The 17758-nt window shown below is 45.7% G+C and overlaps 1 protein-coding gene across 1 annotated transcript in view; it reads left to right on the top strand.

The window, feature by feature from the left end:
• The window catches only part of CCDC69 (coiled-coil domain containing 69), a 48205-nt gene extending 31233 nt beyond the window's left edge, over positions 1–16972 (top strand). Inside the window, exons 4-10 of the mRNA XM_027970425.2 lie at positions 2175–2281; positions 2799–2886; positions 11411–11484; positions 12349–12450; positions 12940–13059; positions 13982–14079; positions 14713–16972. Of these exons, the coding sequence (XP_027826226.2) occupies positions 2175–2281; positions 2799–2886; positions 11411–11484; positions 12349–12450; positions 12940–13059; positions 13982–14079; positions 14713–14890 (767 nt within the window). The 3' untranslated portion in view covers positions 14891–16972. The remainder of the gene's footprint in view (positions 1–2174; positions 2282–2798; positions 2887–11410; positions 11485–12348; positions 12451–12939; positions 13060–13981; positions 14080–14712) is intronic.
• Positions 16973–17758: the final 786 nt, after the last annotated feature.

The following is a 17758-nucleotide window of genomic DNA, read 5'->3' as shown; positions in this document are numbered from 1 at the left end:
ATATTAACATTATATATTATATATCATTAATATATAATATTAATGCATATTAATATATTATACATATATTATATTAATATAATACATATATTATATGTGTTATATAATATGTAATATAAATGATATATAATATTATATATTAATATTATATATTGTATCATAAATATTTAATATAATTAATATAACATTAATATTAATAATTATATAATATTAATATAATTAATAATATTATTATTAGCATTTATAACAATGCTAATATAAGCCTCCAATGCTGTCATGAGCCCTGAGAAACATTTAGTGAACAATGAAGAGCATTTTTTTGCCACATCACATAATATGCAGGGTCTTAGTTCCCCTACTAGGGATCAAACCTGTGCCCCCTGCAGTAGAAGTATGAAAGCTTAACCACTGGACCTCCAGGGAAGTCCTAAAGAGCACTTACTGAGCACCTCCAAATGCCTGGCGCTACACCTGCTGCTTTTGTTTTCTCCTCATTTGTTTGTTGTAGTTTTTAGATTCCACAAATAGGTGATTACCCACAGTATTAGTCTTTCTCTGACTTAGTGTGCTAAGCGTAATACCCTCTAGGTCCATCCATGTTGTTGCAAACAGCAGAGTCTAATTCTTTTCTGTGGCTGAGTAATGCTCCTTTGTATGTGTAGACTTTTGTTGCTGTGCATCCTATTTATTCATTCATATGTTAAAAGACACTCAGGCTGCTTCCCTGTGTTGGTACACTCACTGCTTTGATGCGTGAGCAGACAGAAAGAACAACATGGTAGTTCAGAGTGTTTGCTGTGGAATCAGCTTTTGTAGGTTCACAGCCACTTACCCCAGCTGGGAACTGGGTGATCTTGGACAGGGTGCATAATTTCTCTGTCCCTCCGCTTCCTCGTCTGTGAAATGGGAATAATCGTGGTACCCACCACTCTGGGTAGCTCTGAGGATTCAGTGAGTAACGCCTGTGAGACACTTGGGGCAGAGCCGGGCATGTTTCTGAGCATAGTAAGCTCTTGGTATCCTCTGTTGTTGTTTAGTCTCCATATTCTTTACATGCTGTTGTTATTTTCATTGCCGTTGTTTCCTGACTTAATCATCTCAATAGCCCTATGAGGCAGGTATTATTATTATCCTGATTTAACGTATTAGGTAACAGAGGCCCAGAGAGGGTGGATCCCCGCCTTAGGTGAGACCCAGAGCCTGTTGGACTCACCAGAGTGACATCACCAGGCCTGTTTTGCAGTTTCCCTCATCAATGGCTAGATTTCCTGTTTTCAAGGTCTCCTTCCTGCTCACAGCAGCCTTTCTGCACTGTGAGGTGTCGCACTCAGACACAGAGCCCAGCAGATAGAGCGTGTGACCAACTAGCCCCTTAGTGAGGAGAGGCGAGGTGAGGACGGTGGTGAATGGCAGAACCACATCCTGGTTGGAGGGGAGGCCGCTGTTCCTCAGGCCAGCTCCTGCTGGACACTGAATCACACACTGCTACTTCTTCGGCTTCTTCAAGAAGAGTTGGAGGACTTCCCTGTTGGTCCAGGGGTTAATAATCAAGCTGCCAATTTAGGGGACACGGGTTTGATCCCTGGTCTGGGAACTAAGATCCCTCTTGCCACGAGTGCTGAAAGCCGTGTGCCCTAATGCCCCGGCTCCACAACAAGAGGAGCCACCACAATGAGGGGCCCATGCACCGCAACTAGGTGTCAGCCCCTACGCGCCGTAACTAGAGAAAGCCCACACCGGAACAAAGACAACAAATAAATAAATAAAAGCTTAAATCAGGACTTTTAAAAAGAGTTGGGAATCTGTAGGATTAAGTAAAAGCTGCCCGGTTATTAAGTCAGCCACTGTTTCTTTAATTTAGACACTGGATGAAGCAAACAGCACCTTTATAGGCTGAATGTGTTCTGTGAGTCACTTGCTTTCCTGTAGATCTTAGGGGCAAGATGAGGCCTCTGGCTCCTCCGCTTCATGAAGGAGGGTCTCCAAAGACAGGGGGATTTAAGGAGCTGCCTCTGGAAGTTGATCCTCCAACTGAAACATTTTTGAGGGGGAGACCAGGCTCCCCACACCGTAGCTCCTGCCTCCCACACCCTCTCCATTGGGCCTGGACCCAGCCTCCACTCTGTGATTTTTTTTTTTTTCACTCTGTGATTTTTTTCCTCCCTCACCTATAGCCACAACCGACCATGTATGTGCACCTGAGGAGGCTGAGCAGCACCAAAAGGCTATCACCAGAATCCTCCAGCAACATGAAGAGGACAAGAAGAAATGGGCGCAGCAGGTGAGTCCCAACCCCTTTCTTTTCCTCCTGCTCCACTAACCTCATTAAATTCCAGAGCAAGGTCAACTTTTGGTTTTATCGTTGTTGCAAGTATCTCTTACTCCTTTTGCCCAGAAAAGAGTACTATATCTGTTGAACAAATATTTGTAACTGTGGGCATATAATTTGTTTTATTTATTCTATTCAGTAAAAGTGGGGAACCACCAACATAGCAAAGGGCTTTCTGCCTTCATTGGCATCAGGATTAGAAGGCTCCAAAATCTCTATCCACGTGGCACATCTCTGGAAGTCCGCCCTTCAGCCCTAAAGAGGGTGAAGTCAGTCACATCAGCTATGTCTTGGAGGCTTTGCGCCCTCTCTGCACCCTCATGGGAAAGTATGCGTCATTTCCGTCACTCAGATCAGCGGGGGGGACTCTGATCACCAGCCTCCAAAAGGCTCCAGGGTTGGTGAGTGGATAAGTGAGGCTGCCCTGAACCTACTGAATCTCATTCTGCTCGGGACCCTCTGCCCCCAGGTGGAGAAGGAGAGGGAGCTAGAACTTGGAGAGAAACTGAATGAACAGCGAAAAATCCTAGAGGGAGAACATGCGGAGGCCCTGCGAGGTAAGGAAAAGATGCATTTGGAAGGCTGTGGACCAGACTCCTCAGTTCCACCTGCCGAGCTCACATGGTACTCCCATTTTCCCCTCCCACCCACCTCTGGTCCCTAAACAATTGTCACTTCAGGACTGGAGTCTGCAGGGTCCTAAGACTTGTCCTTTTGGGCTTATAATATTTGACCCCATGCTTTGTATTTCCTTACTTGAGAGATGTTTTTCCTTTCCATTTTAAAAAACAATCTGTATTCATTATAGGAAATTTGGAAAACCTAGACAAATAGGAGAATATTTAAATACCCATGTTTCCTTCCCACAATGACGACAGCTCTATGCTTCAGTTCAGCTCAGTTCATTTCAGTCGCTCAGTCATGTCCAACTCTTTGAGACCCATGAATCGCAGCACGCCAGGCCTCCCTGTCCATCCCCAACTCCCGGAGTTCACCCAAACTCGCGTGCATTGAGTCAGTGATGCCATCCAGCCATCTCATCCTCTGTCGTCCCCTTCTCCTGCCCCCAACCCCTCCCAGCATCAGAGTCTTTTCCAGTGAGTCAACTCTTCTCATGAGGTGGCCAAAGTGCTGGAGTTTCAGCTTCAGCATCAGTCCTTCCAATGAACACCCAGGCTGGTCTCCTTTAGGATGGACTGGTTGGATCTCCTTGCAGTCCAAGGGACTCTCAAGAGTCTTCTCCAGCACCGTAGTTCAAAAGCATCAATTCTTTGGCACTCAGCTTTCTTCACAGTCCAACTCTCACATCCATACATGACTATGGGAAAAACCATGGCCTTGACTAGATGGACCTTTTTTGGCAAAGTAATATCTCTGCTTTTGACTATGCTATCTAGGTTGGTCATAACCTTCCTTCCAAGGAGTAAGTGTCTTTTAATTTCATGGTTGCAGTCACATCTGCAGTGATTTTGGAGCCCAAAAAAATAGTTTGACACTGTTTCTACTGTTTCCACTGTTTCCCCATCTATTTCCCCATGAAGTGATGGGACCAGATGCCATGATCTTAGTTTTCTGAATGTTGAGCTTTAAGCCAACTTTTTCACTCTTGTCTTTCACTTTCATCAAGAGGCTTTTTAGTCCGTCTTCACTTTCTGCTGTAAGGGTGGTGTCATCTGCATATCTGAGGTTATTGATGTTTCTCCCAGCAACCTTGATTCCAGCTTGTGCTTCTTCCAGCCCAGCGTTTCTCATGATGTACTCTGCATATAAGTTAAATAAGCGGGGTGACAATATACAGCCTTGATGTACTCCTTTTCCTATTTGGAACCAGTCTGTTGTTCCATGTCCAGTTCTAACTGTTGCTTCCTGACCTGCATATAGGTTTCTCAAGAGGCAGGTCAGGTGGTCTGTATTCCCATTTCTTTCAGAATTTTCCACAGTTTATTGTGATGCACACAGTCAAAGGCTTTGGCATATGCTTAGGTTGATTATTTTTTTCAAATACCTTTCTTTCTTTTATATGTGATCATGCTTATCATAGAAAATTTAGAATGTATGGATTAAAAAAATGATCTTGTAATGGCTGGAGCTCAGGCTCTGCAGCCATGGTCTCAGGGTTTGAATCCCAGCTTCACCTCTTATCACCTGTGTAACCTTGAAGAAGTCAGTTAACTCTTATTCATAGGGTCTTTTAGAGAGTCAAACAATTTAATTTACAGATGGATAGATAGATAGACAGAAAGACAAGCAGACAGATGAAAGAATCTAGAACAGTCCCTGATATTTTGCAAGATACTTAGCAAGTATTTATTAGCATTTATTATTTTATTACTGAGAAAATTAAAATTGTGTATAATTCCACCCAGAACTAGTCACTGTTACCCCTTTGATGTAGATCCCTTGTACTTCTTTAGTGTGTATTTACCTAGAATATACATCTATACACACATCTACTTTGGGGGGAGGAGATAAATTGATTTTTCACTGTGCGCTGTATTAACATCTTGTCATTAAACTCCTGTAGCACAACTTTTAGTAACTACATAGCATTCCACTGTGTTCCCTTGTTCTTTTAACTAGCCCCTTGGGTTAGGCATTTCAGCAAGTTCAAACTTTTACCATTGTTTATAACATCAATGATACACAGTGAACCCCATTTTGTAAAATCTTTGCCACATTCATGATTTTATCATTAGAAAAACATTCTAGAAGGGTTGGTATGACAAAGTTTATGTACATATATCTTTTATGTTGGTAAAATAAACATGAAATTTACCATTAGTGACATTTTGTCTAGTCACAGTCCCCTGAAACCATCACCACTGTACCCTTCCAGAACTCTCTCATCCTAAAAGCAAACTCCATACCCACTAAGCAGTCACGCCCCAACCCCACACTCACCCCTCCAGCCCCCCAGCAACTACCAATCTGCTCTGAGTCTCATGACTTTGCCCACTCCAGACACTCATGTGTATGGAATCCCACAACCCCTGCAGCTGGCTTCCTTCACCCAGAATAAAGCTCATCCATGCTGCATCCATTCCTTTCCCCAACACCATTTAACAAAATTTCCCTTCCTTTCTGTGGCATATGATATCCCATTGCCTAGGCACCCCACACTCTCTTTTATCCATTCATCTGCTCATGGATGGGCTGTGAACAAGTGCCTTCAGTACAAGCCCCTGGTTGATCACCTGCTTTCAGTTCCCCTGGCTATACCCCCAGGAGCAGAACTGCTGGGTCACTTGGTAATTCTGTGCTTAACTTTTTGAGACTCCACCAAACTGTTTTCCATAGTAGCGGTACCGGTTTTCAGCTCCAACAGGAGTGCACGAGAGTCCCAGTTGCACCACATCCTTGCCGATACTTGTCAGTTTCTGTCACTGTTGTTCTTACTATCGCCATCCCAGTGAGTGCGAAGTGGTATCTCCCTGTGGTTTTGGCTTGTATTTCCCTAATGACTGATTTTGCTGAGCATCTTTTCATGTGCATGTTGATTATTTGTATAGCTCCTTTGGGGAAGGTTATCTAGATTTTTGATGCTGTTGAAATTGACCTCAAAAAAGTGATACCAATTTTTTTCATCATCAGTATTTTCATTACTTTCCCCCAGAATTTTTTGTCTTTTAAAAACACAGTTAAGATTATTTTATATGTAAAATTTTATACACAGTTCTTTTTATTTAACATTGTGTCAAACATATTTGCAAGTAATTTGTCTGCTGCTAAAATGTTTGTAAAGTCTAGACCACTGTACACATGGTTTTCCTTATTTCCTGTGAGTCTAGACATAAAGATTTTAACTACTGTTTAAGTAATTCTGCACTAAATGTGTTTTGCCTAAAGATGTGCTCATATTTTACATTATATCCTTAGATTTCCAGAAATGGAATAACTAGAACAGAGGTCTGAACAATTTTAAGAATCTTGAAACATATTGCAACATTAGCATAAAATGTTTTGAAATAGAATTGAAGCCTTTGCCCTGGGAATTTGAAGGGTACTAATGTACCCTGTGAAACTGGGCCTGTCAGTTGACCTCAGTTCACTTTCTACAGTATCACTTCAGTATCTATATCTCTAAAGTCCTTCCCTCCTTCTCAGAGCTATTATGGGAAAACAGCTTTCTTCTCCAAGCAGAGCATTGATTTGATACTGGTTTTAGTGTTATAAAGATATTAATAAGACAATTTTCCTATTGTGAAAACCCAGAGGGGAAGGGACTGCCTGTCTTGAGTTCTTCCCAACAGTCAGAATTCTTTCATAGTTATTTTTCGGTTGCTGGGCACCTGTCAGGTGCTGCTTAAGGCTTGCCTGTTGGCTCAGTGGTAGAGAATCCACCTGCCAATGCAGGAGACGCGGTTCAATCCCTGGGCTAGGAGGATTCCCCTGGAGAAAGAGATGGCAGCCCACTCTAATATTCTTGCCTGGGAAATCCCACAGACACAGGAGCCTGGTGGGCTATAGTCCATGGGGTTGCAAAAGAGTCAGACACGACTTAGTGACTAAATGACAAAAACAAACTGAACATTAAATAAATGATGAGAAACATGCCCTGGGGGAAGTGTAACTGGGCAAGACTAGTGGTGGTTTATTTTTACACTTGTAGACACTTTATTGTCTTTTATTTTCTGTTTTTGTTTTTAATTATTATACATTAAAATGGGCTTTCTGATGTAGTTTCATAAACTTTAACACATGTATAGATTCATGCAGCCACCACCATAATCCAATATAAAACAGTCCCATCACCCCCAAAACACTCTCTCAGGCTGCCCATTTGTATTCACATCCTCTCCCACCCTAACCCCTGGGAAACACTGATCTGTTCTCCACACATGGTTTTGTCTTTTTAAGATTATTGCAGAAACAAAACAATGCAATATGATATTTAACACTGGCTTCTTTCCCTCATCGTGGTGCATTTGAGAGTCTTCTAAGTGACTGGGTATATCAGGAGTGCCTCCTATTTCAAGGCTGAATTGCGATCCATTGTTCACTCATCCCCTTGTCCAAGTAGGGACAGGTCATTTCCAGCTGGAGGTAATTATGAATAGTGTTCTCCTCAACATTTGTGTAAGGTTTCTGTGTGTTCTTAAGTTTCTTGGGTAAACATCTAGGAGTGGGATGGATAGGTCATGTGGTACACGTATATTCAGCTTTGTGACAATTGACTAAATTGCTTTCCTAAGGGACCATCATTTTACATTCCCATCAGTGATGGGTGAGTTCCACTGTTCTTTTTCACTAACACTTGTTAAGACTTTATTTTTTTGCTGCTTTAATAAATAGGTAGTGATATCTCATGGTGGGTATAATTTATATCTTGATAATGATTAACCATGTTGAACATCTTTTCTTGGGTTTATTTGCTGTCTGTATAACCTCTTTGGCAGAATGGCTGTTCAAGTCCTATGTATCTAATTAGCTTGTTTTGTTCTTACGGTTGAGTTTTGAGAGATCTTTATGTATTTTGGATACAGGTCCTTTGTATTTACAAATATTTTCTCCTAATCCATGTGTGTGTGTTTAAGATTTATTTGTTTGTTTGTTTTTTTATTTTCCCATTAATGGTTTTCACAAAGCAAAGCTTTTAATTTTAATAAATTCTAGGCCATTTTTTCTTTTATCAATTATGCTGTTGGTGTCATGTCTAAGAACTCTTTGCTGAACTCTAGGTAACAAAGATATTCTCTCTTTTCTTCCAAAAATTATATGGCTTTAAGTTTTACATTTAGATCCATGATCCATATAATCATGTGATTTTTCTTTTTTATACTGTTAACATGGTAGATTATATTAATTTGAGCTTTCAGTTTTTCAACTTGCATTAACAAAACCTCTCTTGGTCTTTTTACATGTTGCTGAACTTGATTTGCTAATATTTTATTGAAGATTTTTATCTGCGTTTATGGCGATGGCACCCTGCTCCAGTATTCTTGCCTGGAAAATCCCACAGATGGAGGAGCCTAGTAGGCTGCAGTCCATGGGGTTGCGAAGACACGACTGAGCGACTTCACTTTCACTTTTCACTTTCATGCATTGGAGAAGGAAATGGCAACCCACTCCGGTGTTCTTGCCTGGAGAATCCCAAGGACGGGGGAGCCTGGTGGGCTGCCTCTATGGGGTCGCACAGAGTCGGACACAACTGAAGCGACTTAGCAGCAGCAGCAGGTCTATAGTTTTCTTGTACCATCTGTCTGGTTGTAGCATCAGGGCAAAGCTTGCCTCATGGAATGAGCTGGGAAATGTCCCTTCCTCTTCTGTCTCTGAAAGAGATTGTAGAGAGTTGCACTATATCATTTTAAAATATTCAGTAGAATTTTTCAGAGAAACCTAAAGATCTAAACAGATATTTGACCATGGAGGATACACAGACACCAGATAAACACAAGAAAAGACATGCTTGGCCATTTCTTTTCTAGGCAGTATTTAAGTACAAATTTAACTTCAATGGGCTTCCCTGGTGGGTCAGCTGGTAAAGAATCTGCCTGCAATCCGGGAGACCTGTGTTCTATCCTTGGGTTGGGAAGATCCCCTGGAGGATGGAAAGGCTATCCACTCCAGTATTCTGGCCTGGAGAATTCCATGGATCGTATAGTCCATGGAATCACAAAGAGTTGGACATGACTGAGCGACTTTCACTTTTCTAACATAAGCCCTTAATGCTAAAAATTCCCCCCCTAAGCACTGCATTATCTGCATCTTAGAAACTGATGTTTTATATTCTTTGTTCAGTTCAAAATTTCTTCTAATCTCCCTCAAGACTTCCTCTTTAGCTCATTGACAATTTAAAAGGGTATTTCCTTCTAAGTGTTTGGATATTTTCCAGTTCTCTTTTTGTTGCCGGTATCCAGTTTGATTCCTTTGCAGTCAGAGAACATAGTTCATAGTTTATTCCTTTTTTAACTTGTTACAGCTTTTTTTATGATTCAAGATGTGGTCTATCTTGTGAATGCTTCATGTGCACTCAGAAAGAATGTGTATTCTGCTGTTGAGTGCTTTATAAATTAATCAGTTAAAACAAGTTGGCAGTATTGTTCAGGTCTAGATTCTTACTGATTGTCTGCCTATGTTTTCTATCGAGTATTGAGGAATGTTTAGGTCTTCAACTGTAATTGTGTATTTGTCTGTTTCTCCTTTCAGTTCTGTCGGTTTTTGCTTCATGTAATTTGAAGAATGACTGTACTTGTATAGATATTGAAGGTTGTTATGTCTTCCTGGAGAATAGATCCCTTTATCATGATGTAATGTACTTCTTCATCCCTGAGAATCTTCCTTATTCTTAAATGTAGCTTTTTCATTCTTTTGCTTTTAACCTACCTGTGACATATTTAATGTAGGTATCTTCTATCCATAGAAATTACCATAAATCTGAACAAAAGCCAAAAAAAATCGGAAAAAAATGAACAGAGCCTCAGGTATCCATAAGATAATCCTAAGATGTCTGACATTTGTGTTGAAGACTCAGAAAGGATACAGTGCAGAAAAACTATTTGAAGAAGGAATGGTTGGATGCTTCCCAAATTTGGCAAAAAAATAATCCTACAGGTGAAAGGTGTGTATTAAACCCCAAAGCAAGCCCAACAAAATCCACACTCAAACATATCTCTTTTTTTTCAAACTAATGACAAAAAAATCTGGAACAGAACGAAAGAAAAATGGTGCATTACATAGAGGAAATATGTTTGAATGGATTGTGGATTTCTCTTTAGAAAGCTTGGAGGCTACAAGGAATAGGAACATTTTAAAACTGCTAAAATAAAAGAACTGTAAATCAAGAATCCTATCTTCAGAAAAAAATGTTCTTCAGGAAAGAAGGTGAAATAGAGACATTCTAGATGAGGAAACACTAAAAGAATTCATCACCAACAGACTTTTTTATGTCATCTCTGTTCCTCTGTTGAGCCCACCAAGTGAGTTTTCACTTCATTTTTTGTTGCTGTTGTTCTAAAATTCCCTCCTGGTTTTAATGTTTGGTTACACTTTCTGATTTTTCATTCTTTGGAAGAGTATTAACCTTTATTTCAGAGCTTCCTTATATATACAGTGGCTTCCTTAAGGTCCCTTCATAATTCCAACGGGCTTCCCTTGTAGCTCAGTCAGTAAAGAATCTGCCTGCAATGCAGAAGACCTGGGTTTGATTCCTGTGTCAGGGAGATCCCCTGGAGGACGAAATCTGTGGCACCTCAGTGTTGGCATCTGCTCAATGTCTTTTCTCAGGAGAGATGAGATTTTCCCACTTTGTATGCTGAATATTTAGACTTGTCACCTGAGGAATTTTGGATCTGTATGTGAGCAATTTTGTATTGTATCCTGAACATTCTGAATATTTGAATACATCAGATTCTGGGTCTTGTTTAAATTAAATGAATACATTGGTTGAGCAGTGCTTTGAATTCTGATCTTCTTGCCCAGTCTGCCTGTCACCATTTCCTGCTCAGAGTCTGAAAATAGTTGTGCCATTCATTCTGTCCTGGTTTTATAGCTAAATTCAGGAGACTGGATCGCATGTGCTTCCTTCATCTTACTTGGAACCAAACCTGTCTTGGTAAATTACCTGTCCCATAATCTATCAAAAAGTTTAAAATTAGTTTTTATAACAATATATATAGTTTTTATAGAGCTGACCTTAGCAGTTTTGATAGCTCTATCACCTTTATGTGACTGAGCATTCTTTTTCATGTGTCACCGCCCCTGCGACACAGGCCCCTTGCATCCCTGGGCTTTCGGCTATATTACACTTTCCTGTCCTCTGTCCTGTTTCCCATCCCACCCAGTGACTGGTCATTTCCCTCTTGTCTTCTTTCAATTGAGACAAGGTTGGAATTTTCCGAAAGGAACTTTGTAGAGGAGGCAGGATGCAAGATCTTCCCAGGATCTCATTTGTTTCCCTTTCCACGAGCTTCTATTAAATATCTACTATAATTCTAGTTCAGCCCCAAGCCCATGAGATAGAAAGATGAATAAAAGCATTCTCAGACTCCTGACCCCTATGGTCCCAAGCGGTCACCTGGGCTCTCTGGCCCTGTGGGGTGAAGTGTCAGGGGTCTGAGCTTACTGCGCCTCCTTTCCCTCCAGTCCTCCAGGCCTCCTATGAGCGGGACAAAGAAGCCCTTACCCACTCCTTCCAGGAGGCCAAGGCGGCCCTGCAGGTGAGAAGGGTTGGGCTGTGTGAGTCTCTGTGATGTGGCGACCCTGCTGTCAGCTCAGGAGATCTTGGTCTGAGATGAGGGTTGGAGTCTTTTTCAGGGATGGTTGGGAGCATCTTGGAGACATCGTGGGCCTGGGGCAATGGTGTGATTAGAGCCGTGGGTGGCTGCGCAGTGAGCCGTGGAAGCATGAAGGAAGGCCTCTGACCCAGATTGACTGGTCAGGGATTTTCTAGAGAGGGTGAGGTCTAAGCTGGAATCTGAGGGTGGGTTGGAATTTTTCAGATGAAGAAGGGTAGGGAGAGTGCCTTAGCAGAAAACAAACAAACAAAAAACACGTGTTTAAATGCATGGAGGAAAGGGGAAAAAATACAGAGTACCTGTGGAACTGAAACAAGTCCAGGAGGCCTGGGTATAGAGCATGAGGGGGCCAGAGAGGCAGGGACCAAACGATGGGAGTCTGTGAGCCCTAGTAAGGGGGTACCGTATCCTAGAAGCGATGGACAAAGTTTAGGTGGAGGAAAATCCATGACAGGGGAGCAGTATGGAGGCAGGCATGTACCTGGCAGCTGCAAGAGTGATGTGATGTTGGCTGCAGGAGAAGGCATGTAGAGGGAGCAGTGAGAGAAGAGACAGAGCAAGGACGCTGAGCCCGGCTTGCATGCACTTTGAATGCCAGTCTGCCTTGAATACCCTGACATCGCCCCCAAGGGTATGGAGAGCTGGGGCTGTGCTTAAGCCTGCAGTGCTGGTAGAGCAAAGACAGACTGAAGAAGCCAACACTGACCCCTCCCCAAGGGGTGGAGAAGTCCACCTCCAGCCTTATGAGCCAGGCTTGCATCATCTCCTGCCTGCTCCCCCCTCCAGGAGACCATTGACAGACTGACTGCACAGCTGGAGGCCTTCCAGGCCAAGATGAAGAGGGCAGAGGAGTCCATCCTGAGCCGAGACTACAAGAAGCACATCCAGGTAGGTGGCAGTCCCCACAGCCTGTCCTCCTTCAGTCTCCAGAGAGGTCCAGGTCTGGGCAGCAGGAAAGGCCAGTCCCTCTTCAAGGTTGGGGCTAGAACGGATGCTCTTACCTTAATGAGGGTCTGGAAGAAACAGTGTCCCCATGTCACTGAGGGGGAACATAAAGATCAGAGAGAGGCATGTGGGTGGTCAAGTGCTCACGCTCTGGACTCAGAGTGAAGTGCCAAGAGCAGACCTACCACTTAGCAGAAGCAACTTAACCTCGTGAACCACGGTTTCCTTGTCCATGATGGTGCGAGCGCAGCAGGCATTGTTGGAATAGAGTAAGATACAGCACGTTAAGCACTTGCCACAGGCCAAGAGGGGGAGGTGACTTGTCAAACACAGTTGGGGGCATAATGAGGAGGAGGGAGGTAGCCCACTCTCCCCACTCCCCTGCCCCTCCCCGTGCTGGCTGGTCTAAGGTCACCCTGTGTTCCTGTCTAGGAGCACGGGAGCCTCAGCCAGTTCTGGGAGCAGGAGCTGGAGAGCTTACACTTTGTCATCGAGATGAAGAACGAGCGAATCCATGAGCTGGACAAGCGGCTGATCCTCATGGAGACAGTGGTCCGTGGCTGGCAGTGGCTGGAATGGAGGGATGGGGAAGGGGGCTGGGGGAGGCAGCCTTGTGCTTCCACTTTCTGGGCGTTTCCTCAGTCATGTGTGCAGGGGGTAGGTACTGATTATACTCTGAGGAAGGCCTAGCCTGGTCCGCACCAGCTTTGACCTCCTGCCCATGCTGGCCCTTGAGTCACTGGGGCTGGTCTGGGCCCAGCAGTGGCTCCTTCTAATCCTGGTCTTGTACTTTTTGACCATTAGTGTTGCTATCACTTGGGTGACACCAGGGCAAGTAGCCTGGCTAACCAGGAGGGGCTGGCAGATGTCACAGGTCTGGCAAGGGTTGAGGAAGGAGTCAACACCGGGAAAATAAAATCAGACAGATACGGGAAATCAGAGTCAGCAAGGACGGGCCTGGGCAGTGATGGGCGTTAGGGACACCATGACTTTGTCTCCAGAAGGAAGGCCTTGGGGGACTTAGGATTGAATCCAAATAGATTATGTTACATTGTCCTGGAAGAAGTTCCCTGGCCTCTTGTGTGCCACATGACCTAAAGTTAGACCATTTCAGTGGACCCTTATCCATTTTGTTCAACCATTTTTTGTGGAATAGCGTAACAGATACACTTACATTTATATACATTATTTAATTATGTCTTTTGGAGAACCAAACTATTTTTTTTCTCTTGGGAACTGATGGAGATTTTAGATGGTAGTGGCTGTCTTCTTTTTTTAATACTCATCTGGCGAAGTGAAAAGTTGGCAGTCCTGTGTTCACGCCTTAGTTGCATTGTTCCAAGTAATCTTAGTGTCTCGTGAAATGTAACATTTGGTCTAAAGTGAATCAGTGTTTTTGGTGGCCACGGATAAGAGGGAGGTGATGGCACACGTTGTGCCGAAGGCTTTCTGAGCTCACTCTGATTTGTTACAGAAAGAAAAAAATCTGCTGTTGGAGGAGAAGATCACCACCCTGCAGCAGGAGAACGAGGACCTCCACGCCAGAGGCCGCAACCAGATGGTTGTGTCAAGGTAGTTGCTCCCACACCCTGCTCCTCCCATCCCCACCGCTTATTTTTTGTGAATCTCCAGTTGGGAGAGTCTCCAGGAGGCCCAAGCCTGTCTAGGGGAGGATGCTGGTTCCTCTTTGCTTGGGGGTCAGGAATCCCAAGGGACCAGCTCTGCCCGGAAACAGAAGTAGCAGGACTGATTAATATCTGTTTGTCCCCATCCCAGCTGAGTGGGCTCCATGGGAAAGCCCAGTTCAGGAAGAAGGAACAGGAAGCTTAGGGTTCAAGAGGCCAAAAGAATGACTGAATCATTGGTAGGGGGTCAGTCAATGACAGCTGAGATCATGTGTCAGATGTAATTTGTTGACAACATATTATCTCATCTAATCCTAATCATTATAATGACTCTAAGAGCCAGTCCTGTTAGCATTCCCATTTTGCAGATTTTCCCAGAGTGAATACCTGGGAAGAATTATGCTTCTTAGTAGTGGAGCAGATCTGAACCCAAAGCTGAGGGCCACCTTGGTCAACAGCTGGAGTTGCCTTTTCAAGTGGGGCCACCGGGCAGGCTTCCTGGAGGAATAGGCTGGTCTTCGCAGTTGCTGGAGGCCCCAAGAGGTGGTCCCCTCAGGCAGCGCTGGCTCTGTGTCCACAGGCAGCTCTCGGAGGACCTGCTTCTTGCCCGTGAGGCCCTGGAGAAGGAGTCGCAGTCACGGCGGCAGCTCCAGCAGGAGAAGGAGGAGCTGCTGTACCGGGTCCTCGGGGCTGACGCCGCCCCTGCCTTCCCGCTGGCCTCTGTCACCCCCACTGAGGTCTCCTTCCTGGCCACATAGGGCCTGCGCCTCCAGGACGCCTGCGGTCACAGCTTCCTCTCCAGGACCTGGTAGAGAAGGCAGCAGGGGCCTCTTGTCCTTTTCCCAGGAGGGGATCAGGGTGGGAGTGAGACTGGGAGCCTGGGTGTGTGCCCAGCGGGCCCTGGGGGCTTGGGCCACACAGAATCACCTGGGCCCCAAGCAGCGCACTCCCTCGAGCCGGTGCAGGGGGCAAGCGACAGGAACCCTTTTGTTTCCCGCTCCCCCGACCCTTCTCTCTGTTCAGGTCAGGGAGTACTGAGGCTTTCCCCAGGGGCAACCATGCCACACTGGGCATCCAACCAAGAGGGAACACGCCCCTGGTCCTAACTTGTCAGCTTTGCTGCCGGCTCCTCAGTGACCTAACTTGCCCCAGCCACCTCACCCCGCCTGACCTTTCCTCAGCCTCTAAACCAGTTAGGGCAATTGAACAGACCGCCTTGAGTCACTCACTGTTCCATTCTAGACTTGTCTGAAGGTCAGAATAGGGGCTGGAGGTCAGCAGGGGAGGAAGGGGACCGCACGCTGTGAATTAAAGTGGGGAGGCACTGGAGTCCCTTGCCCACTGGGCACACCATCGGCCCCAGGCCCAGAGTCTGGTCCATCCAAGGGCTAAGGCCAGAGCTACTCCTCCTGGACCAGGCAGGGCTCACTTGCCACCCTCCTGCTCCCGCAGCCTCAGCACCGTCAGGACTCGGGTGCCCCCTAGTGGATCTACGTACCCTCAACAGCCAGAGCTGGAACCTCATCCCCGTGCAGATGAGGAAACCGAGGCAGGGAGAGGGACCCAGAGCCAGGACTGGGGCTCATCTGTCATCTGAGCGTACCTTGTCTTCCTCCCTGAAGTCTAGGAGGCCGTGTATAAGACGTGGTCTTTCTCTCTGCTCTGTTTGCCCCACCCTGTCCAGTCTCTCTGTCCTGCTCTCCACTCAGTCCTTTCTAGCACCCCGACCCCAGGCCTGTAGATCCTGGCCCTCAGCCTCCCCATCAGTGCAGAGGGGTGGCTGCAGTAACTAACCTCAGCAGGCCTGTCCAGGCCTGACCATCTGAGGATTCAAGATTCTTCTCAGGAAGCACTGGGTCATCTGGAGACAGTAACAATCCCGTCTCTGTATAAGCATTTTGATTAAATGCCTGCACATGCACCTCACTCCCCATCTGTGAAAGATCCTCAAAGCAGCTTCTTTCCAAGCTTTAGCAGAGAGCACACTGAGATCACGGGATCCAGTGGGCCTTGCCTGAGGTCCCCCAGCTCCCGGGGGCCAGCATGTAGGAAAGGTCAAGTCATGGGAACAGAGGTTTCCTTCATCAACCCAGACCGCTTTCTTCATTCCCCTCGATCTGGGCTTCATCCATTTCTCCTTCTAGGTATTCAGATGTGACTATGCTTCTCCAAACCTGTGCAAACATATTATCCAGGGGCCTTGGGGGCAGCTCTGGATGTGAATGGTCACAACCGAGAAAAGAAGGGGTGGCCAAGTAATTTGGGAAACTCTAAGTTCACTCAAGTTACACAGCTCTGCTGTTGGCTCAGACGGCAAAGAATCAACCCACAATGCAGGAGACCTGGGTTCAATCCTTGGGCTGGGAAGATCCCCTGGAGGAGGGCATGGCAACCCACTCCAGTATTCTTGCCTGGAGAATCCCATAGAGAGGAGCCTGGCAGGCTAGAGTCCATGGGGTCGCAAAGAGTCAGACGTGACTGAGCAACTAACCACATAGGTTCACTCAAGTTACACAGCTCAGCAAACTGCAGGACTTTTCAGAGCCTTTAATATGCTAACGTGCATTGCAAACTCGCAAAGAAGGAGCCAAGAATCCAGCGTCTGTTAAACATCTTTAACCAAGTTTCTACCCCAACCTGAGCACTTCAGGCTGCAGAATGCAAATTAGAAAACATTGTTCTAATTGAAAAGTGCCGGGCAGGGCTGGAGAAGGGGTAGGTTGAGGGAGGTGGGGTTTCCCTCGTGTAGCCCGTGGTGGCTGTGAAGAGGTGAACTGTGGTCATACTTTCACCCTGGGGCAGGCAAGCTATGGAAAATAAAAAGAACACGTGATACTGCATTCATCTGGCCTCGCTTTCCTGGGAGAGAGAGGAAGTGGGTCTTTTAGGCCTCTGCTGGGGGCAGGGTTCCTTGTGGAGTAAGTCCTGGGAGCTGAGGGACTCACCAGCAGTTCTGGACTTCTCAGGAACTGGCATGGGCCCTGGCCTTACCCAGGGTTGGTGTGGGGGCTGAGGCTGGAGTAAAGGCTGGCTCAAATGCTGCCTGTCAGAATAGGTGAAGGCTTGGAGTGAGGCCCTGAGGCTGAAACTAGACGTGAAAGCACTGATGGGCTGGCAGAGTGTACGGGTGACAGTGAAGGTTCTTTCTGCTTTTTAGGGGGCACCTCCTTGGCATCAAAACCACCAAGGTTCACACAGTTATCTACCCCTGCTTTTACCCGCTGCTCTACACCTGGATGCCAGGGGTCAGGGTGCAGGGGGACACAAGGACATGGGTGGTAGCTGTCCCCATACCCTGAAGGTTCCTGGCCTGGCAGGTATCAATGGCAGCATCCCTGGACTAGGTCTTTTCCACACAGAGGGTGTTCCCTGCATCCCACCTGGCTTTCCTAGCACATCGTGTGTCGCTGTGGGCCTGGCGCTGACATCAGGGGGTGGGCCCAGCTGCAGGGACAAAATTTTACTGTCTATCAGCTGCCCCAGGTGCTATCTGTGAATGGGGCATGGTGGGCAGGTAAGAGGTGCAGTGAAAGAAGAGTGACTTGGCCACAGTCACACGTCAGTATCAGAGCACCTGAAAGGCCAGGTATTTGTGGACAAAGATAAGCTGTTCAGGTCCCTGGAGA

The sequence above is a fragment of the Ovis aries genome, chromosome 5, assembly GCF_016772045.2.
Source record: "Ovis aries strain OAR_USU_Benz2616 breed Rambouillet chromosome 5, ARS-UI_Ramb_v3.0, whole genome shotgun sequence".
In the NCBI taxonomy this organism is placed as follows: Eukaryota; Metazoa; Chordata; class Mammalia; order Artiodactyla; family Bovidae; genus Ovis; species Ovis aries.
This window is presented reverse-complemented; position numbering and strand designations above follow the sequence as displayed.